The sequence below is a fragment of the Colletotrichum navitas genome (genome assembly GCF_030913465.1).
Source record: "Colletotrichum navitas strain CBS 125086 chromosome Unknown LY79scaffold_10, whole genome shotgun sequence".
Lineage (NCBI taxonomy): Eukaryota > Fungi > Ascomycota > Sordariomycetes > Glomerellales > Glomerellaceae > Colletotrichum > Colletotrichum navitas.
The window spans coordinates 463,374-484,505 of NW_026850556.1; the positions used below are offsets into that span (position 1 = coordinate 463,374).

The 21,132-nt window shown below is 60.6% G+C and overlaps 8 protein-coding genes and 1 non-coding gene across 9 annotated transcripts; 4 read left to right on the forward strand and 5 right to left on the reverse strand.

Moving 5' to 3' along the window:
- The first annotated feature begins 480 nt into the window (after nt 1–480).
- On the forward strand, nt 481–561 carry LY79DRAFT_t60. The gene has a single exon. It is a non-coding gene; the product is annotated as a tRNA-Gly (tRNA).
- A 1,238-nt stretch (nt 562–1,799) lies between these two features.
- On the reverse strand, nt 1,800–5,090 carry LY79DRAFT_508612 (thioester reductase domain-containing protein; the record flags this gene model as incomplete). The annotated part of the gene is made up of 2 exons (XM_060553961.1): nt 1,800–3,957; nt 4,093–5,090. The coding sequence occupies 2 exons, from the start codon at nt 5,088–5,090 to the stop codon at nt 1,800–1,802; spliced, it is 3,156 nt and encodes a 1,051-aa protein (XP_060417742.1).
- Nucleotides 5,091–5,195: 105 nt separating this feature from the next.
- Nucleotides 5,196–5,724, reverse strand: LY79DRAFT_35382 (uncharacterized protein). Its single transcript, XM_060552666.1, has one exon. It carries the CDS (start codon nt 5,685–5,687, stop codon nt 5,301–5,303), a length of 387 nt encoding a protein of 128 aa, XP_060417743.1. The 5' UTR covers nt 5,688–5,724; the 3' UTR covers nt 5,196–5,300.
- Nucleotides 5,725–8,057: 2,333 nt separating this feature from the next.
- LY79DRAFT_543134 (uncharacterized protein) lies at nt 8,058–9,249 on the forward strand. Its single transcript, XM_060557029.1, has 3 exons — nt 8,058–8,421; nt 8,483–9,103; nt 9,227–9,249. The coding sequence occupies exons 1-2, from the start codon at nt 8,318–8,320 to the stop codon at nt 8,970–8,972; spliced, it is 594 nt and encodes a 197-aa protein (XP_060417744.1). The 5' UTR covers nt 8,058–8,317; the 3' UTR covers nt 8,973–9,103; nt 9,227–9,249.
- LY79DRAFT_508583 (dethiobiotin synthase) lies at nt 9,230–11,969 on the reverse strand (the record flags this gene model as incomplete). Its single annotated transcript, XM_060553958.1, has 5 exons — nt 9,230–10,037; nt 10,142–10,434; nt 10,621–11,469; nt 11,560–11,656; nt 11,782–11,969. 5 exons carry the CDS (start codon nt 11,967–11,969, stop codon nt 9,230–9,232), a joined length of 2,235 nt encoding a protein of 744 aa, XP_060417745.1.
- Nucleotides 11,970–12,601: 632 nt separating this feature from the next.
- Nucleotides 12,602–14,076, forward strand: LY79DRAFT_508678 (aminotransferase class I and II; the record flags this gene model as incomplete). Its single annotated transcript, XM_060553968.1, has 2 exons — nt 12,602–13,448; nt 13,517–14,076. The coding sequence occupies 2 exons, from the start codon at nt 12,602–12,604 to the stop codon at nt 14,074–14,076; spliced, it is 1,407 nt and encodes a 468-aa protein (XP_060417746.1).
- A 181-nt stretch (nt 14,077–14,257) lies between these two features.
- On the reverse strand, nt 14,258–16,450 carry LY79DRAFT_508687 (carboxylesterase; the record flags this gene model as incomplete). The annotated part of the gene is made up of 3 exons (XM_060553969.1): nt 14,258–15,673; nt 15,771–16,130; nt 16,214–16,450. 3 exons carry the CDS (start codon nt 16,448–16,450, stop codon nt 14,258–14,260), a joined length of 2,013 nt encoding a protein of 670 aa, XP_060417747.1.
- Nucleotides 16,451–16,717: 267 nt separating this feature from the next.
- On the forward strand, nt 16,718–17,671 carry LY79DRAFT_35477 (uncharacterized protein). The gene has a single exon (XM_060552676.1). It carries the CDS (start codon nt 17,018–17,020, stop codon nt 17,576–17,578), a length of 561 nt encoding a protein of 186 aa, XP_060417748.1. The 5' UTR covers nt 16,718–17,017; the 3' UTR covers nt 17,579–17,671.
- A 980-nt stretch (nt 17,672–18,651) lies between these two features.
- LY79DRAFT_625968 (major facilitator superfamily transporter) lies at nt 18,652–20,481 on the reverse strand (the record flags this gene model as incomplete). The annotated part of the gene is made up of 4 exons (XM_060562103.1): nt 20,125–20,481; nt 20,002–20,035; nt 19,327–19,909; nt 18,652–19,203 (listed from the first exon to the last, which is right to left on the reverse strand). Exons 1-4 carry the CDS (start codon nt 20,294–20,296, stop codon nt 18,652–18,654), a joined length of 1,341 nt encoding a protein of 446 aa, XP_060417749.1. The 5' UTR covers nt 20,297–20,481.
- Between the last annotated feature and the right edge of the window lie 651 nt (nt 20,482–21,132).

Consider the following 21,132-nt stretch of genomic DNA (forward strand, 5'->3'; position numbering starts at 1 on the left):
GCGGTTGCTTTTCCGGGTGCGAGAGAGACAGAGAGAGAGACCAATGCATTGTGCCTTGACGAACTCACAACTACAAGATAGATGGCTTTTCTTCATGATTCGGTCGCATGGGTCTTGGCCGTCGGGGGCGGTGTTTCAAGCCCCACGTGAGGTGCTAATTACTGCGAATGCCACGGCAAGCCAGCTGCTTGGCGGCGACGACTCTTGTGAGGCAGAGTCGCGATGTTGATATCCTTTCGCGGCTATGGATTCACTTCTTTATATGCACAGGTCCATCTCGTCCACGGGTCTTGGGCCGACTCGCCTACAGTTCGGTTTGCTGCGAACTGCAAGACCTAATGATGGCCAGGCCCCCGCTACCGTCCCTCATCTGGGTGGGTGATCTAGGTGCTCAGTGAGGTGAATAATCAAGGTTGCAACGCTCTGGATGCACAACCCCGGCCTTGATCTTCAGTATTTTGAGCACATCAACCACAACCAGCGCCGATGGTTTAGTGGTAAAATTCTCCGTTGCCATCCAGCAGCGTCGGGGAGCCGGGGGTTCGATTCCCCCTCGGCGCACGTAATCTTTTGCATTTTCTCGCATGATCTCCTTTTTTCCTTTCTTTTTCTTGTCTAACTGCATCGCAATAGTTTGTTTACGCCGTGATGTTGTTCTGCATCCAAGCCATGATTATCCAGGAGGTTCGTGTGGTGATGCGAAGTTTTGAGTGCCGGATTTCGATAATGTGTTGAGATATAGAACAGGTGGCAAAACAGTCACATCAACAGGTCTACCAGGTATGGTGACTAGGCAGTCATCTCAGGTTACTGCGTTTTTATCTAGAAGCCTTCTTCTATCGTATCAAATATCAGTCATGACACTGTCCTTTTTCCGACTGTGTTGGACTGTTAAGCGACACATCAGTCTTCCACTCTACAACTCTACACCTAGCAACCGCCTTGGCCATGTTGTCCTGCTTATATTATCCGGGTCTTCTGAAAGAGATGCCGCTCCTTCAGCGAAGTCAGGCTGCTCGACCGGATATCGAACGCGTGCAGGTGGGTTTCCCCGATGATCCTGAACGTCACACGATCATCGCCGTCTTCGCCCGTCCCCCGAGGGGCTCCCTCCGAGGTCCGGCGCAGGACGGAAGGCGTGCGAGCGCCCTCCAGAAGCCACACCTCGATCCGGATCCCTCGCCAGGCACAGCCGCCTTGCTCTGTATGGCCCTTTTAGAGAGCATCTCGGACCAGACGCCGGTGAGCCTCATGCTCGCCAGGTCGCTCAAATGCGCCTCGGCGAGGGACAAGAGCATGCCGTGAGGCTGGAACTCGTCTCGCGAGAGGGTCAAGAGGCGGATGGAACCGGTCGCCGACAGGGCATGGTGCTGGTAGTCCGCAGTGGGCATACTCATGGTTGCCTTTCGAAGCGGTTCAAACGTGTAGGCGTTCCTCGCTCGGGTTTCCGTCCAAATCGGAGTGCAGCCCAAGGAAGCCCAGGCTCATAGTCACAGTTGCCTTCTCATCCGACGATGCGACCGATTCCATCAGACAGGCGGCACACAGCCCCCCGTATCGGATAATATGACGTGCATTTCCACCTGCGCGTTGTGCAGAAACCCCAGACGCTATCAACCAGTCAGACGCCGTTGAGTGTCGAACAAGCATATACTCGCGGGGCCATGCCAAAATCCACAGGACATCAAGATCACAGACGGGTTTTGTTCGTAGAACTTGAAAGTTTGAGAAAGCTTTGTTACATGGTAATTACGTGAGTCGTTAGTCGTTTCCACCCGCTTACCCGTCCCGAACCCAGCCTAGAACGCCCACTGCCTGCACCAGTTCTGCATCAGCTCGGGCGTCACGGCCTGCATCTCTCTCATGGTTCTGCTGCTCTTGACCGTCCGCTCCATCGAGTACCCGAGGCTCTGGCTCCCGCTCGAGGCCAGGTCCTTGAAGAAGTCGAGCAGCTTGACGCCCGGGTTCTTGTCCACGTCGTCGGTGGAGCCGGCGCTCTTCTCCAAGACCCGCACCCACTCGGCGAACGACACGACCTCCCTGATGCTGTCGCCGTAGTAGGACCTGACGGCCTCCACGAGCTCCTTCCATGTGACGGTGTGGGGGTTGACGCCGTGGAAGTAGCCGTTGATGGCCCCGAGGGGCACGGGAGCGGCGACGCCCGAGACCTCGAGGAGGAGATTGGTGATGCCCTCGATGGGGGTCCAGTCGACGGTCGACATGGCGCCGAGGTCCCCGGGCAGGACGCCGAGGTGCTTGGAGCTGGCGATGATGGTCGGCAGCCACTCCTGGCGGTTCCAGACGCCGTCCCGCGAGGCCGGGCCGGCGACCTGGCCGACGCGGACGACGGCGGTGGGCACGCCGGAGCGCCGCGTCGCCTCGTCGAGGATCAGGGAGCCGACCAGCTTGGAGCGGCCGTAGCCGGTGCCGGGGAGGGACAGGTCGGTGAGCGGCTTCTCGGGCACGGGGCCGGGGCCGCGCCAGCCGTCGACGGTGCCGATGCTGCTGACGAAGACGACGGGCACGTTCTTGGCCGCCCGCAGGGAGAAGTCGACCCAGTGGCGGACGCCGCGGACGTGCGGCTCGAACGTCTCGGCCGAGATGTTGAAGTTGACGGGCCAGGCGTTGTGGATGACGCGGTCCGCCTCCCGGAGGAGCCGCTCGTACACGGCGGGCCCGAGGCCGAGGTCGCTCTTGGACAGGTCGGCGGAGAGGAACTCGGCCTTGGCCCACGAGGTCGCGAGGCCGCGCTCGGCGCTCATCCTGGCCTGGCGCTTGGCGACGTCCTCGCCGCGGTTGAGGCAGACGATCTTCGCGACGGCCGGGTTGGACTCCATGAAGTCGAGGAGGTAGGAGCCCAGCCCGCCCGTCGTGCCCGTGACGAGGACGGTCTGGCCGCGGTCGGCAGGCGCGGGCTTGCCGGCGGGGTTCTCGGGGGGGAGGTCGCCGGTGTACCTGGCCAGCTGCGCCTCCATGACGTGGATGTCGTGGTGGTGGGCGCTGTGGCCGTTCTGCTGCGTCGGGGCGTCGTTGCTGCCCACGCGGTGCATCAGGTACGCGGCCAGCCGGCGAGGCGTGGGGTGGGCGTAGATGGCGCGGGCGGCGATGGCGTCGGCGGGGACGGCGGCGCCGGCGGCCTCGAGGCCCTTGCGGAGGAGGCGGGAGGCGTTGATGACCTGCATGGAGTCGATGCCGACGCTGAAGAAGTCCGAGTCGGCCGACAGGGGCCGGCTGCCGAGGGTGTTCTGGAACAGCTGCTGGATGGAGTCGATCAGGGCCTCCTGGGAGCCGACGTCGACGTCCGCCGAGGTGGGGTCGCCTCCCTCCTCGGCGCTGGCGTACCACTCGTCGATCTCGTCCTTGTACAGCTTCAGGGCCAGGGGCCGCTGGATGGTGCCCTTGCCGGCGCGGGGGAAGGGCTTCTCGGGCTTGGCGACGGCGACGAAGGCGCGGCCGATCCGGCCGTGGGCGACTGTCTCCTTGTTCGCCTTGACGACCAGGGGCCAGACGTCGTCGACGAACTTCTCCTCGTCCTCCGCGGACTCGAGCGGCTCGGTCGGCTCGAGGACGAGCAGGGGCTGGAAGCGCATGGCGCCGGCGACGACGGCGCCCTTGACCCGGGGGTGGCCCGTGACGATCTCCTCGATGGTGACGGGGTTCAGCTTCTCGCCGTTGGAGAAGACGATGATGCTGTCGGAGCGGCCGTGGAACATCCAGTGGTCGGGCAGCGTCGGGTGCTTGCGGTACATGTCCTTCGTGTTGTACTCGTCGATGTCGGGGAACGTCCAGAAGATCCCCTGGAGGGCGTTCCCTTCCTTGCGGACGAGGACCTGCTCGTAGACGTCGTCGTCCTCGCCGCTCACACGGCGCCAGTCGACGCCCGTCCTCTCCGAGTCGATGATGAACCATTGCCATAGCTCCGGGTTCTTCTGGACGAAGTATGGCAGAATAAAAGCCCTACGCCGTCTGGTGTTAGTACTGTACAGAAAAAGGAGAAGAAGAAAAAAAAAAGTCGACGAGAGCAAGAAGAAAGAGGAAAAAGACAAAAACAAAAACAAAACAAAAAAAACCAAAAAAAAAAAAACCACGTACTCTGTAGAGCCGATGATGTTCACAAGAAAAACGCCCTCTTTGACCAGCTTGTTCCCGGCGTCGCGAGAAAGGTTACCGCCGCCAAAGTGGACGCGCTTGAGCTTCCGAAGCGCCGCGACGCCCTCGGGCATGTCGCTCATGTTCTCCAGGATCGAGGGGGGAAGGATGGTGTTGTCGACCCGGGCGTGCTCGACGGCGTCGATGACGACCTGGGGCGTCAGGGGCCGGTCCGGGAAGCCCAGGGCGACGGGGTGCCCCCAGAAGACGGTGGCGTTCAGCAGCATGTAGCAGCCGGCGGCGTGGAAGAGGGGCATCGGCAGGAAGATGCGGCTGCCGGACATGACGGACCTGAGGGCGTTCTCGGAGCCGCGGAAGGCTCCGACGTCCCGGAAGGCGTCGGCGATGGCCATCATGCCGACGCGGGCGACGAGAGGCTTCGGCAGGCCGGTGCTGCCGCTCGAGTGCAGGACGACGACGGGGTCGTACTTGGCCTCGTCGAAGGTCTTGTCGTAGGGGAAGTGGGGGACCTCGTCGTCGGACAGCCAGCCGTCGGCGGAGGTGACCTCCACGGCGTGCATCGGGCGCTCCTCCAGAAGGGGCTGGACGACGTCCTCGAAGGACGGGTCGAAGAAGATGACGTGGCAGTCCGTCTTCTCAAAGAGGTTCATGTGGCCCTCGAAGGAGTTCCGCGGCGAGGTCAGGAGGGCCTTGTAGCCCGCCTTGATGCAGGCGACGGTGACGATGAGGTACCGCACATCGCCGGGTCCGATGTAGGTGAGCGTGGGGAAGCTCCCGGGCTCGGGCGTGCCGCACTTCTCGATGACGATCCGAGCTACGCGGTTCACCGCGTTGGCGATCTGCCTGAAGGTGATGGGCTCCCAGCCATCTCTGGGGTCGGAGGAGCGCGGGACGGACAGGAGTTCCCGGTTTGGTTCCGACCTGGCGGTCTCGTCGATGATTTGGGGGATCAAGCGCTTTCCAAACTGGGGGTGTGCCATGCTGTGGCGGTGATGGACGGTGTGATGCTAGAGGTACGAGGCAATCAGGCAGAGTATACGGTAATATATGATTGTGACGGCGTCGATGTGGGATGTGAGGCTGTGAAGTGAGTGCCTTTTTTTTCCCCCTTCTCTTTTCGTATCAAGCGGATGAAGGTGATCCAGAGTGTTTATATTATAATCAGAGAGAAGCTCTCCCCTCGCCAGTCCTCACCACCAAGTGCAGTTTCTGGCCCTAGCACCGGCGACGGCATTTGGCCACGATGCCCAAGTCCGTCCCTCGGCCAGGATGTAGCTCGGGGATAGTTGGGACGGCGACGTCATGCCCACATGGCCCGCGTCCCACCGTGCTGCAACAGAAAATGACCCACCATCGGCCGGTCGGCGCTGAACGGTGTGCCGGTGCCGCGCGTGGGAAAGCAGGCGAAGGCCTGTTTCACGTCCCATCGTCCCATCGTCCCATCGTCCCATCGTCCCATCACGGACAGGACGGGTCTTGGGAAGGGAAATGGTCGGTTCGGCGCTTAACGGTGTGCCGGCGCCGCGTGTGGGAAAGCAGGCGAAGAAGGCCAGTCTCACGTCCCATCGTCCCGTCATGGACAGGACGGGTCTTGGGAAGGGCAACGGTCAGTTCGGGGGGGGGGGGGGGGGGGGGAGCACAAGGGGCGAGGCGCGAAGTCGGTCGTCCGTCTCGTACAGATTCCGACGGATTTCGACCGCTACGTGTAATGGGGAGGAGGGGGTGTCTACATATCTTCTCTCTTGTTGCTCAGGAGTCGCGGAATCTCGCCGCGCGTGGCATCGACGGCTGCCGAAGAGCCGGATGGGGCTTTCTAGAAGCCCACTACACGTGTAGTACTATGTAGGTACAGTAGATGGGGCAACGAACGGCTTGACCTCCCTTGACCGGCGTGCCCTGTCGTGGATTGTGCCTCATGGTTATGTCTTGCTAGTGTCTGGTAGCGGGGGCTGATCAAAGGAGGATCGACGTCGAGCTTTCGATGCCGAGACGGGCCCGGCCACCCGCTTTTAGTCTTCGGTGGGCCCGGAGAAAACTTGGCTTGGCTGTGGGAACCAAGATCCTTTGTCCAAGGTGGTCCCTCTATCGTCATGCCCAATACCTGCTCAACGCAATAAACAAGGTTGCTGGTTCGGCTCCGGGCTGTGGGAGCCAAGGTACGTTACCAAGGCGGTATCTCTCAAGGTCGCACAGGTACACAACGGTAGCAATGATAGAATGGTGCATCTACACAGAGTAGATAGTGAATATGGTGTATCTGCCGACCTTTACGAGGGAACGGCATGTACTTGTAACTCGGTAGTAATCATGGTAATTATAGTAATAATAGTAATCTGCTGACTGACGGAGACGGGTAGAGACCTGGATTGTATCTAATCCAGGTCTCTACCCAAGTTGCTAAGGCATCCCCACGAGTCTCCTCGAGCGACGTCCCCTGACCGACTGGCTGGCTGGGTGACTCGGTGAGTAGCAGGTGGATTTGCTTAGAGATTGGCCGGCGAAGAGAGCCTAGATAGAGGGTGCAGGATAAGCGGCTGGTCGGCACACATCTTACACGCATCACCAGTTGATGAAAGTCGAAGCGGCAGAGCGGACGGGCCGGCACTCGACGGCGGCGGGCGGACTGATGAGATTGCAGATCTGCCCTTGATTTGGTATAGACACGTGGGACAGCCAGCCATACGCAAATCATCCGACTTCGTAGCCGGCGCAGAGTGGCGCTCGGCAGCCCGCCCCCGCCGGGAAAGGCTTAGTTAGGTGAGAAGTACTGTAAATAAAGCCTGTTGCTGAAGATCTGATCAAGAAGCTCTGCGTGACCTCCCGGTTCGATGCATTACTATCACTAGTTGCTGATCATCACTCCTTGGCAGGGAAACGCCGGTGACGGGGCCAAGGCTAACAAAGGCTCTTATAGAGCCCGGGGCTCCTGCGTCAACAGACATAACTGAGCCATGCGGGATGGCCTCCGTGTGCCCAAGTTGTTGATGGTCGTTTCTTTGGATATTCTCCAATTCGCAGAATCGCGCGTGCTCGGTAGGAAATCCGTTTGGAAACAAATGGCCAACGAACGCGTCTTCGGTCCTTTCGGAGGAGACTTGGGCCCCGAGCCCCGAGCCCCGAGCCCCCGCGTCGTCTGCCATTGTCAGTCATGACTGACTGTCGGATCGCTTCATCCAACTCTGGTATGGCTTTGCGCCGACGGCACACATAGCTCGGGAATGATAAGCACACTCGGCGTTAAACCCGGCTGGAAGAGGCCGTGCGTGTGCATGCAGTAGGCCAGGGTTGTAAATTAGTATACTTAAGTCTAGTATTGGCCTATACTAATACTAATAGTATTTTTGAGCCTATACTAATACTAGGCTAGTCTAGTATAGGGGTATACTAATACTAGGCTAGTTTAGTACTAGTATACTTAAGTATACTAATTAGTATATAAAAATAAGTAAAAGTAAATAAAATAAGTAAAAATAATAAGTTAATATTCTAAAAAAATAATTACTATTTTTAACTACTTTAGTAAGTAAAACTTCTTGCTTACTAATCTAGTTACTAGGTAATAACTAACTTAGTACTTAAGAACTAGTATTAATTATAAATTAATTATAAATATTAAATAAAAAAATACTATAAAAAGTATTAATAGTATATATATACTTATACTAAAGTATATAAACTCTTATATATAGTATATATATAACTTAAAGTATATTATCTTTATTTTTATTTATTTATATTTATTTATACTTATTTTTATATACTAATTAGTATACTTAAGTATACCTAAGTAATACTAATACTAATAGAGACTATACTAATACTTACTAATACTAAGGTTAGTATAGTTTTCCTATACTAATACTAAGTATACTTAAGTCTAGTATTAGTATACTAAATACTAGTAGTATTTTTTACAACCCTGCAGTAGGCTGGCACGACAGCGGGGTCCCCAGACAAACCCCTCAGGGTGGTGTCAAGGAATGCCGCGGTTGTATCTGTCTGCTTTGCGTGGTCACATCGATGCAGTCCCGTCCCTCTGCGCCACTCGATCCTGGAAAGCCGCCGACCCGTCTGAGACAGGGCCGACGGATTACTCTACCGGTACGTTGCCTTGCCCGAGAGGGACCTCGGGTGATGCAGGCGCTGGTCATCAGAGAAACGTAAACACAAGAAGAACAACCCGCGCATCCTGCTCCTCGACCCCCCGATGTCGGGCGCGCCGGATGGAGTCTACTACGCGATCATGACGGCTGAGGGCTCCGAAAGGCTCGCCGGAGCACTGACCGCAGCGAGGTGGCGGCAAGATCACAGGTCCGTCAGTGAGGAAGGTTTCGTGACTTGTTTTGGTTTAGCTTGTTAAACTCTAACCAAGCAGTTCCACAGCGTTGCGAGGCCTCGGACATCCATCACACTGGTGCGGAAGAGACCGTGACCCCTCTCGGAAGCAACAGAGAGCATTTATTCGGGGGCAAGGATACCATGAAAGAAGCCTATGGATGTACGGGTGTTACGCTCGAATAGTCAGACGTAATGAGGCAGGGGGGGGGCAGTATGATATATTATATGCGCGATATGCGATGGAAATCTTCCAAAGGCTGAGAGAGCAATCCGATGAGAGCTGGCTCCCCCCGGCCAATCGATGCAGTCATGCAGTACCAGATACGCTTTCAGACTTTTTTATTTTATTTTATTTTTTCACGGATCGTGTTGCAGTGTTATCTTGCACCGGTAGGACGAGGACGATGAGGGCTGGCTTCCCCCGGCCAACCGACGCAGTCATGCGGCACCATACATACTTTCGACCTTTTTTATTTTATTTTATTCTATCTCGCGCCAGCGGGGCTAGGGATGAGAGAGGATAGTTCTCGATGTGATAGCTTGGGGTGTGTGTGCTTGGCGTATTATTGGGTGCAGACTCCAATGGCTGCATCGTCACACATCCCGTCAGATGAGCCCAATACGACAAGGAGACGAACCAGCTATCGCATGATGAGTAAGTAGAGGATGCCGCCACATGAACAAGTATCAAGTGTCCGCCGCAACGTCAAAGTCCCGATACGAACCGTGGCCGGAGCCGGAAACCCTTGCACCATGCCCCCTACGCTAACACGAGAAGCCCTCAGCCAAGAGCCTTCCGAAGAAGAGCCTCCAGCCTCTGGACATCCTCTTGCCTCGTCGTTTGGCTCGTCATCACGTAGAGCACGTTTCCGAGGACTCTGCTGTGGACGTTCCATCGCGCACCCCCCGGGCCGTCCTCCCCCCTACGGAGCAGAGCGCTCTGGACATCGGCGGCCGCGGTGCTTGAGTAGCCGGCGCCCTCGCCGTCCTCCATGTGGATCGCGAGAACCGACCCCAGAGCCCATACTCCGTCCACGCGGCCCGTCTGCCTCGAGACCCAGTCCACGAAGGAATGCGACCACACCGACCATGCCGCAGGGATGTTGCCGCCGCCGCCAGACTGCGAGGCGCGGGTCCCGGACGCCGCGACAGGCGCCCACCCCCCGGTCTTGGCCCAGTCCCACTCTCCGTCTCGGTCCATCCTCTGCAGCTCCTGCAGCGACTTGACGGCGACCTGGCATCCCACGGGGTGTGCGGTGTAGCTGTGGCCGTGAAGCAGGGCGTCGCTCTTCTCGTCGCCTTCGAACGCGCGGAATATGCTGTCGGACGCGGTCGTCGTGCAGAGCGGCACGAGCCCGCCGGTGAGGAGCTTGGCGTTGACCACGACGTCCGGGTCGACGCCGAGGAACGACGCCGCCGACATCCGGCCGAGACGGCCGAGGCCGGTGAAGACCTCGTCGAACACGACCGGGAGGCCGGTCCAGCCGTTGGCGTCTGTCGTCTCGGCCGAGGGGGCGTTGCTCGCCGTGCCGAAAAGCTCCGGGTGCCGGCGGACGACCTTGACGAGCGTCCTTTGGAACAGGGGGTCGCTGCAACGTCAAATTAGCAATCTTCTCCCGTTCAACACGAAACCCCCCCTCTCATCATGCTCTCTCTCTCTCTCTCTCTCTCTCTCTCTCCCCTCTTCACTTACGCCATGATCATGCCGCCTGCCCCGAGAACGACGGGCTCCATAACCAAAGCGCCGAACTTGCGGCCTTGGTCGCGGAGGCGACCCAGGGTCTCGACCACGTACTTCTCGTACAGCCGGGCCTGCCGCGCCTCCTCCCTGCCGACGACGTCAAAGACCTCGGACAAGGCGCCGAACTCCCAGCCGCCGCCCAGGTGCGGGCGCAGGGCCTCGGGCACGCGGACGCGCCACGTGCCGTCCCTGCACACGACGGAGGGGTAGTCGAACCAGAAGCCCTTGGCGTCGTACCACTCGACCTGCTCGTTGAAGACGGACGGCTCCGTCGCGTCCATGGCGCCCATGGTGTCGCCGTGGTAGCTGCCCCGCAGGCCGAGGACCTCGAGCGCGTCGCCGGCGGCGCGGCCGTACCGGAGCCGCGCGGCGCGCAGGCCCATCTTGACGGCGACCTCCATGCCGGTGCTGCCGTTGTCCGAGTAGAAGACGCGGGCGAGGCGCGGGTTCCGCAGGCCCCGCAGGAGGGCCTGGGCGAGCGCGAGCGCCGGCTCGTGGACGGCCGAGGCGAACATGACGTGGCCGTAGCGGCCGGCGGCGTACGACGCCGCCAGCGTGAGCTCCGGGTTCGCGTGGCCGAGGCCCTGGGTCCACCACGAAGAGGACCCGTCGAACGAGGGTTGCAGCAGCGCCTGGTCGTCGCGCCGCGCCGCGCCGCCCGCGGGGACGAGGGTCTGGAAGTCGTCGCCGTGGGCCGAGTCGATGGCCGTGATCTTGTCGGGCGTCAGGCCCCTGTGCTGCGTGAACGGGTACCAGATGGTGCTGTGGGCGTCGCGGGCCATGGTCTCGAGGCGGGAGACGCGGGCGAGGTGGCGGTCGTGCAGGTGCGCCAGGGCGTCTCTGGCCACGTCGCTCGCGGCCGCCTCGCGGTAGTAGCGAGCCATGGCTTCGGCGTCCGCCCGGGCGTCGTCGGCGCGGGCCGGAGGCCGGTGCAGCGCGCCGACGGGGATCCCGCGGTCGCGCGTGAAGTAGTCGGCCAGGTAGGCGTGGTTCCGGTAGTAGTCGTCGCGGAAGAGCAGGACGCTCTCGACGTCGTAGCCGCGGAGCGTGAGCGACTCAAAGGCCGAGATGGTCTGCGAGATGCCGCCCAGCTTGGCGTCGCCGACGAGGACGACCGGCACGCGGAGCGGGGTGTAGAGGTCGGCCTGCGTGGTCCCGGACGGCGCCGGCGAATGGACTCCGCCGGCCGTTTCGATGAAGAGCCAGCCCGGGCCCTCGGCCGCACGGCGCGATGCGTAGTCGTGAATGCTTCTCAGGATTTGACTGTTCTTCGGGGTGGGCTTGGCCAGACGTTAGTTAGCAAAACAGCAAAACAGCAACACTTGTGCGATGGAGGGGGGCGGGGGAGGGCGAGCCGGAGAACCATTCACCTGGTCCGAGGCTTCCGCGGCTAGATGGGGGCTCGCCGGGATATCAAACTGGAACAGCGTCTTCTTCGCGACGGCGGGCGCGAACCGCTCGATGTGACTGGGGAGCGAGAAATCAGCGAGAGAACCACGACAGAATCGGGCCGGACTTTGTAGTTCTATTTCTGATGTTAGCTGAGGGTTGGGGGGAGACGTGACCCGGCGGGGGTTCACAACAACATACACCCATCATCGGCGTCGGCAGCCGGGCCGGTGGAAACGGGTTTCAGGAACGCCGTCTGCTCACGCGGCCAAAACGTACGGGCGGCGTTGCACAGAACAGAGGCGAAGACGGTCTTGCCGACGTCGGTGTTGGCGCCATAGATCTGGTACGTTCTGAGCGAACGCCAGAGTAGAGCGCCGACTGGTGCCATTGGAGAGGGGGGGGACTTCGTTGGAGGTGTCAAGCTGCCATTAGAGAGTTGTGGCCTTGGGAACGAAGAGCAAAGCCGCTCGAGATGTGGCCAGGTTTGGTTTACTCGGGAACGCGCCGGCTCCGTCTTCTTCGTCTCATTCTTCATCATTAGAGTTCTAGAGAGCAGATACAGGGATCACTGAACAGGCAGCTCCGAGGAACCGGGAGTGGCCGGGGCAACAGGCGGGGAGGCCGACAGCTGCGGCATTTGTCTTGGAGACCTAGCGGGGCAGCGGCTATCAAAGGGGAGTGTCGTGTCGTCTTCGAGCCTCTCCCACCGGCGCGGCTCGGCGGAGGTTGGGTTTGATCTGTGGGCGGGCTCATCCTTGCATGGATCTTGCATCTGTGTTCGTTTCCGGCCACAAGCGCTGCGAGGTCTTCGGCCAGGGGTGCGAAGGGGAGAGGGGGGGAAAGAAAAGAAAGAAAAAAAAAGAAAAAGAAAAGAAAGCGTGGAGAAACTCGCGCGTATGTCGTGTGCGTGTGTGTTTTTACAATGCCCTTTCAGTCTTGTTCGTTTGTACTTGTCCTGCTCGCGTTTCCCCCTCCTCTCGCGTAATTTGAACAGAATCCGTGAATACACACACCTCCGACATGCCGGCCAACGACCGTCTAGACAAGCTCTTTGCGGCGATCCTGGCCCGGCGCGAATCCAAGGGCCAGCTCCGGAAACTGACGCTCGTCCCGGCCGGCACCGTCGACTTCTCATCCAACGCGTACCTGTCTCTCTCGGCCCACCCGGACGTCCGGCGTCGGTACCTCGCCCGGATCGAGGCCCACCTGGGGTCGTCCGATCCATCGTCCGACGGCAACGGCGCCGGCGCCGGGGAGAATCCGCCGCTCCTCGGCTCCGGCGGCTCGCGCCTGCTGGACGGCAACGCGTCGCAGGCCGAGTCGCTGGAGAGGGACGTTGCCGCTTTCCACCGCGGCCCGGCCGGGCTCCTCTTCAACTCGGGCTTCGACGCCAACGTCGGCCTCTTCGGCTGCGCCCCGCAGCCCGGGGACGTCATCGTCCACGACGAGCTCATCCACGCGAGCGTGCACGACGGCATGAGGCTGAGCCGGGCCGGCAAGAAGGTGGCCTTCGCGCACAACGCCGTGGAGCCCGCGGGAGCCCCGCGATGGCCGCCGAGCCTGAGCGAGGTGCTCGCGGGGCTGACCGACGGCGACGGCGGCCGGCAGGTGAGGGACGGCTCCAGGCGCGTCTTCGTCGCCGTCGAGGGGGTCTACAGCATGGACGGGGACGTCGCCCCCCTGAGACAGCTTGTCGAGTGCGTCGAGCGGCATCTGCCTCGCGGCAACGGCCTCGTCGTCGTCGACGAGGCGCACTCGACGGGCCTGCTCGGGCCGAGAGGCCGAGGGCTCGTCTGCGAGCTGGGCCTCGAAGACCGTGTCTGGGCCCGCGTGCACACGTTCGGCAAAGCAATGAGTTGCTCTGGAGGTAATTCCCCTCCCCGATCCCTTGCCTTTTGAGTTTTGACGATTACCCATCTCACAAACCCCGCCCAGCGATTGTCCTGTGCTCCCAAACCACTCGATCGTACCTCGTCAACTACGCTCGCAGCCTCATCTACACCACCGCCATGCCCTTCACGACACTGGCGAGCATACAAACGGCATACGACTTCATCAGAGACGGCCACGCCGAGAGCCTCATCCGCCACCTCTGGTCTCTCATCGGCCACACCAACGACCTGCTGCTGACGCTGCTGGACCGTCACCGGCCAGAAAAGACCTTGATGCGTCTGGCTCCGGGCAGGCCCAAGTCCCCCATCATACCCCTGTTCACGTCGGACCCGCGCGGTCTCGCGCAGCACTGCCAGCAGCGCGGCTTCATGATCCGGCCCATTGTTGCGCCTACGGTTCCGGTGGGGAGCGAGCGGGTGCGGATATGCCTTCACGCCGCCAACACCTTTGGCGACGTCGAAGGCCTGGTGTCTGCGATCGAGGGCTGGTTGGTGGCCCAGCTGGCGCACCGGGGGGGGCTCTTCGACCGTGTCTTGATCGCGCAGTCAGGAGTGTCGAAGTCTCGGCTATGGAAAGAAGAGAAGAAGGATAGCAAACTGTGAGACACTGTAGAAGGGTCGTGAAAGCGACAAAAGGCGAAGCGAACAGGGTCGGAAAAAATAAAATAGAATAAAATAAAATAAAATACATGGATCTAAAATAAACAGCTAGGACAGACGAGACCCGTCTGCGTCTATAATCGGAAAACATGGTACATATCCTCTGTTAAGGATACAACACCCTCTACCAAGCCAGCAAGGCGTGACCGACGCACACGACGAGCATGGCGGACAACACCCCCGAGAACCCGTAGCCGATGCTCGTTGCGGAGCTGGGAGCGGGCATCGGCGTGCCCGAAGGGGCGGGGCTGGTGCCGTTCTTCCCGCCGCCTCCCTTGCCGCCGCCGCCTCCCTTCCCGCCTTCGCCCATGCCCCCGTCGTGTTTCGTGCCGTTGCCCTTGGCGCCCTTCGGCGACCCGGACTCCATGCCCCCGTCGTGCTTCGTCCCGTTGCCCTCGGCTCCCTTCGCCGGACACCCCGACTCCATGCCCATGCCCATGCCCATGCCCATGCCCATGCCCATACCCGTGTCTTCGGCGGACGACGACGAGCCGGAGGAGACCTTCTGCAGCTGCACGGAGGCCTTCTGGGCCTCGGTGGCCGGCGTCTCGATGAAGGTGATCATGGGCGCCAGCATGGCGCAGGTGTCCTGCTGGGTGGCGGGCATGGCCTCCATGGTGCCCGTGTTGTTCTGGAAGAGGAGCCTCTCCTTGCCGTCGACGGTCCAGGGCTTCCACTCGGGCATGCCGGGCATGACGGCGGCGGCGTTCGGGTCGAGGGTGCGCACGAAGCTGGCCCAGTAGGCCATGGTCAGCGGCACGATGGGCGCGTTGGTGGTCGAGTAGCTCTTGGGCGGGCCGCCGTCCGTGTTGTTGGGCCCGAAGACGCCGTTGAGCTCGACGGTGTGGTAGGCGCCGAAGCCCAGGGCCTCCTGCTCGTCGTCGAGCACGCCGTAGCGGTAGTTGAAGGTCTTGACGCCGTCGCGGGCCATGGCGTCCTGGAAGACCTTGGTGACGCAGTTGAGCCGGAAGTCGCCGAAGACGTTGGCGAGCGGGCGCCACAGCTTGCCCGAGTCCGGGAACACGGGCCCCGGCTTGTCGAGGAAGGTCTCCTGGATCAGGGCGAGGGAGGCGTTGCTGAGGGACTGCGTGGCCTGGTCGTTGATGGACTTGAGGGCCGCCTCGACCGTGTCCGTCTTCTGGTCGACGTTCTTGGTGCCCTCGTCGGTGCACGTGCCGGCGATGGTCGGCACCTTGAGGTACTTGCCCTCGGCGAACAGCTGCAGCGTCGAGGCCTTGACGAGATCGCCGTCCAGGTTGGGGTTGAACTGGCACTCCTCCGTCTGGAGAGCCGCGGCGTCGACGCCGCGGAGGCAGGCGAGGGTGTCGGCCTCCTTGTTGCAGCCGGTGGCGTTGGTGAGGCAGTTGTACTGCTCCTGGCCCTCGTCGAGCGTGCGGATGGTCGCCACCGAGACCGACTCCATGATGGCGCCCTTGATCAGGCCCGGATCGTTGTCCCCGAACGCGGCGAGGAGCATGGCGACGGCCGTCGCGCCGGCCGAGTCGCCCGACATGACCATGTGATCCGGGTCTCCTCCGAACTTTGTCGGAACTCAGTCAGTCGATACAGGGCCTGGAAAGGGGGTTGCAACGTCTTGGCCGGAAGCCAAAGAAAGAAAAGGAAAAAAAAAGACTTACAGCGGCGGCGTGTTGCTTCAGCCACTTCAACCCCTGGATCATATCCTTCAAGCCGTTGTTCATGCTCGCCCCGGCCTGCACCTCCTTGCTCTGCAGGAAACCGTAGGGCCCGACGCGGTAGTTGACCTGGACCACCAGGATGTTTCCGAACACGGCCAGGTCGCTGCCGTTGAAGTTGGCGTTGGAGTTGGACTGGAAGCCGCCGCCCTGGATGAAGTACATGACCGGCAGCTTCGACTCGGCCGTCGCGTTGGACGGCGCGAAGATGTTGAGGAACAGGCAGTCCTCGGCGGGCGTGAAGCGTTTGTTGGGCTTCATCGTGAAGTCTGACGCGCTCCGGGCGAGGCATATCGGGCGGAACTGTCACGGCGCGCCCCAACCAACGTGTTAGCGGACCGTCTTTTTCACTGGTCTTCTTCGTCATGCGATCGGGGGCTTCCTACGCTCGAGGCATCGACCATCTCAGTCGTGCTTGGGGGGTCTACCGGCGCGGCGAACCGGAGCGGGCCCAGCGGCGGCGCGGCGTATCTGACGCCCAGCCATCGCGTCGCACCGCCCGGCTCGGCGACGCCCTGCAGCGTCGTGTAGCCAAGATCGACGAACGGATCAACCGCCCGGACTTGGCCGACGTACGCGGCGGCTGACAGAAGAGAAACGAGGGTCTGCGTGATGGAAGGCATGGCGGCCCGAGTCACAGACTGGATGGATTATGAAATAGTAATAGTAATAGTAGCAGACCAAACACAAGCACCGCCGACGAATAGGGAGCACTGTCTGTCGTCTGAAATAAGGACGCGATGTTGTTGAGGTGGGCTTGCCGTCTGTTGTTATACGGCCTCGAACGCCGGCACCAGGAACTTCCGTCCTTCTCGTCGCCGTCTCGACGCGGGCGCTGTCCTGCGCACCACGTCCAACCCTCAACCTTGAAAAGACGAGTCCCCCTCCCCCCCCCCCCCGGGCCGCTGCTAGGAAGCAGAACTGGGGTGGCAGTGGGGGGTTTCAGACGGGGTTTTGATTTCGTTTGTCGCGACTCGCGCGTCGCTGCTGTTCCAGGTTGCGAACTTTAAGCTCCAAGGCGATAGGGGCCATCCCGGGAGACGGACACTCGTCCAACGGTCCAACAGCAGAGAATAAACTCGTCTACGGAGTCGGCGGCCCCTGACCAGACATTCAGGGTGTCAGTTACCCGCAGAATAGAGTCTTGTTGCAACGCTCCCCCCGCCCTCGCCGTCCCATAAAACCCTGGGATGACGGCCCTCATAGGACGAACCCCCCCTCTCGGAGGAGCCGGTGTCCTGCTCATTTCGCTCGGGGGAGGGCCTTCGACCTTCCTCTCGTCGAGCTTCGTGTGTTCCTTTGACCGTTTCCTGACCGCATGTCCTTGCGCCGTGTCCCCTTGGGCTGGTAGCGAGTCAGGGCGGCACACGCGACTGAGACTCTCCGCGGCGACGGCGCGTGCATTGCTAAAACGTGGTCCGTCGGACCTGTCTTTCGTAATCAGCCGGCCGCCTTCGTCTTCGAGGACGAGACCGAATTGCCGATGCTGGTTGTGCAGACAGACAGACAGACAGACACACAGTCAACGTGGCGAGGAGCTGAGGCAAGACTTTGAGCATCACAGCAGCGTTTCGTCTCGAGGGGCGTTTCCGCGTATTCGGCGTTGCAAAGACGTTTCTTGGTCAGTTAGACGCGTTGGTCAAGGTCGCCAGCCGCAAAAAACACTCGTGAATCACGTTCGCATACATGCCGGTTGGCGAAACCAGCCTTTGATGGATCAAACCGACGCGGTTGGTTTGCGCGCGTTGTGAAGACAAGTTTCGGTTCTCCCGTGGAGGTGGAAGGGGGTCCGGGACTAGAGTCGCCTTGGAGATATCACTGACACTCTGCTCAGCCAACTGGTCCAGCTCCAGCTCCAGCCGAACGCTTACTTCCTCCCCCGAAGCGGCCAAATCTGTGAAATTCTCGTGACGATGCTCGGGGAGACAGCCGCCTCATGCTGTATGATCGGCAGGCTGAAAACACCCGGCGCCGCCGGTCTGGCGTCAGGACTCGAGCACTGCGGTGCGGTTCTCGTGGGCTTGCGCCGCGCAGTCGGGGCTACTTGTCCAGACCAACGAAGCCGTCATGGGGATCATGTCGGTTGAGACCAGCCGAGAGGTCCATCATCTCGGGTCGACGCAGTTCACCGCCCCATGTCAGATGGGTGTTGGGTGGGTTTCGCGGTGATCTGTCGGAGGCTCAAAGACTGCTTCAAAGTTCAAGGCCAATGCCGCCATCACAGATAGTACTACGCGCACCGACGGGGTTTTGACGATGACGGGAACATGTCCCGGCATCATCAAGTTCCCGGGAGGCCAGTTTTCACCGTGACGTGCGTCGAGGCGACGAAAACAAACAGGTTCGGTTTGTTGCCGCGTCAACCTCGACGCTATTCGCACACTTGGAAACGCATACGACCGGTGCCAGTAAACGTGTGTGTGTGTGTGTGCTGTGCAAGGTTTCTGAAAGACCTGGTCTCGATTTCACTTTCGAGCGATATGTCCCTGTCTTCTTAATTATGCCCCCCTGAAACCTACCTATTGGAGTGCTAATTCGCATGAATGCATGATACGGGCCCGAGTGCCCGCACGCATCAAGATGGACCGGATATGTCGTTAATGTACCCCGATCTTCCAACATGGTTCGAGTCTGATGACTAGGTGATTGCTGGCGCCCAACGGCCGGCCATGCGGCTGACCGAGACGACTCCAGTCGTCACCCTTCAACAGCCCGTGTCACTGCATCTGATAGGAGAGAAGAAGACGTTTACAATTACAGCTTTACGGCTTCGGAGAGTTGTACGTTGGATACATGCGAGCTCGTGCGCGGGGCCCCGGCCACGTTAAACCTTGACAAACCACCCGTTTCCTATCCTCCTCGTCTTGACGACGCGGGCCAGCGCGAGGAAGAACGACCCGAGCATCAGACAGCTGCCGGCAAAGGCCTGGGCGCCGAGGTAGCGACCGCCGGTGGCGGAGACGATGGCGCCGGCGATCGGGTTGCCGGTGAGCACGGCGAAGGAGACGACGGTGAAGACCATGCCGATGCGCGAGCCCTGCTTGCTCGGGTCCGTCGTCAGGGCGCTGATGCCGGCGGGGAAGAGGGACTGGATGGCGTTGCCGGCGACGCCGAAGAAGACGGTCCAGACGTAGAGGCCCGTCGGGGACCCGACGGCGATCCAGCAGTACATCATGAGCCCCGAGAGGAACGCCATGGGCGTGAAGACGGTGATGGTCCCGACCTTGTCGGCGAGGAAGTTGGGCCCGAGGCGCCCCACGAAGCCGATGCCGTTGAGGACCAGGAGCAGGTTCAGCGAGTCCGTGTACGAAAACCCGAGCTCGTCTCGGCTGTACGAGGCCAGGTAGTAGAAGGCAAAGTATACGCCCATGAAGGACTAGCAAGCAATCAATCAATGGTCTCAGCAATTCGTTCCGCTTTCTTTCTTTTTTTTTTTCTTTTTTTTCCTTCTTCTTCCTGTACTCGGCAGAAAAGGCCGCCCGCGCCGACTGTGACTTACAAAGAACCCTCCCGCGGTGTAGAAGGTGTACTCGAGCTCCCTGAAGGCGGACAGGTCGACGACCTCGGTGGCCCTGCGCGGCGGTATCCGCGGCTTCAGGAAGACCAGGCCCACGGACAGCGTCGCGAGCTGGATGAAGCCGAGGGTGCGCATGGCCCAGGGGAAGCCGACGCGCGGCAGAAGCTGGCGGACGGTGCTCGGGAAGACGAGGCCGCCGGACGCGCTGCCGACGGCGGCGATGCCGATGGCCAGCGCCCGCTTCCTGTCAAAGTAGGTCGACAGCGTGGCCAGCGACGGGCAGAAGACGAGGCCGAAGCCCAGGCCGACGCACACGCCGTGGGCGAGGAAGATCTGCCAGTACCGCGTGCACCACGACGTGGCGAAGATGCCGAGGAGCACCAGGAAGGACCCGCACAGGAAGAGGTGCCGGAAGTAGCCCGCGTCCGTGAAGCGGCCGGAGAAGGCGCCGACGAAGAAGAGGAGGAAGACCTGGAACGACCCGATCCAGGAGATGTCCGAGGGCGGCCGGCCCAGCTGCCGGACGTAGTACGTCTGGAACACGCCAAACGAGTTGACGAACCCCCTATGCGACGGTCAGTTCCGGGACGGGTGCGTTCCCCCTTTCAGCGCCAAGGTGACATGTTTGTGTGTGTGTGTGTGTGTGTGTGTGCTCACCATGTGTCCATGAAGATGAAGTGCGCACTCAGGACTATGCGAGAGAGAGAGAGAGAGAGAGAGGGGCATGGTCAGCTCGACTCATTCAGACAACAGACAAAGGGCGCGTTGACGCCTGCTCACCGGCCATCCAGGCATCGTATCCTCCGTCCGGCGGAGGACCGGGGTCCGCCGTGGGCGTGGACGCGATGCGGCTCAACACGCGCCCGACGCGACTCCCGGTGCGGACGGTCTCTCCTCCTCCGCCATCGTCCCGGGACGAGTCGGACCTGGTCTCCTTGTCGGGGCCGTCCATCGTGGCAAGCGCTGGGCCTGCGCGTCGTGTTGTTGCTGCCGGCCGGCGGGGACAGCGAGGCGAGGCGTGCGGGCACAAGTCAGACGTCGCCACAATCGTTATGCTGGAGATGTGGGCGGAGAGCAGTCAGTCGGTCGATTACAGTGCTACCGCATCCCGACGAACGAGGGGAGGGGGGGGGGGGGAGAGGGTGTCTAAAAGAATCTTATTGCTGACTTGGCGCGCCGGAGTTGTTCATAATGTTTGGTTTGGTTTGGTTTCTTTGACTCATCCAACAAACACACAACGTCCCGTCGGTTGCCGAGGTTATAAGCCGCGTGGCAAGGATTGGAAATACCAGTCCGTACACGGGCGAAACTAGCAAGTGAGAGACGGGCTAGGGTAGACGGCATCTGGAAAACCCCCTCCGTTTCGCATCACGCATTAGTCAGTCATCGAGATGCCGAGATTGTCTGTCCGACGTTCCAAGTCCCCTTTGAACCCACTCGCGGCTCGCGTTTCCCGGCCGGTACCGGCCGGGGAGCCAACCAGATGCCGACTAGTTGCCCGGGAATGCGGCGGGAGTACCGGCACGTTCGGACCCCCAGCCTGAAGCTCCCGACTTGTTCAGATCCGGCAAAGCGCGGTAAAGTTGTTTGCGAATACCGGTGATGTCACCGCTTGCGCTTGTCTTCTGCCAGCTTTTTTCTTTTCTTTTCTTTTGATGGCAGCCAGCAACTCATCGTTTGACACTCACAAACCTGGCTCAGTATGACCACATCTCCCTGAGTAACTCCTATGGTGCAAGATGGCAGATGGGCTTCTGGCAACCGGCTGGATGGAGACGTGCAGGGTAC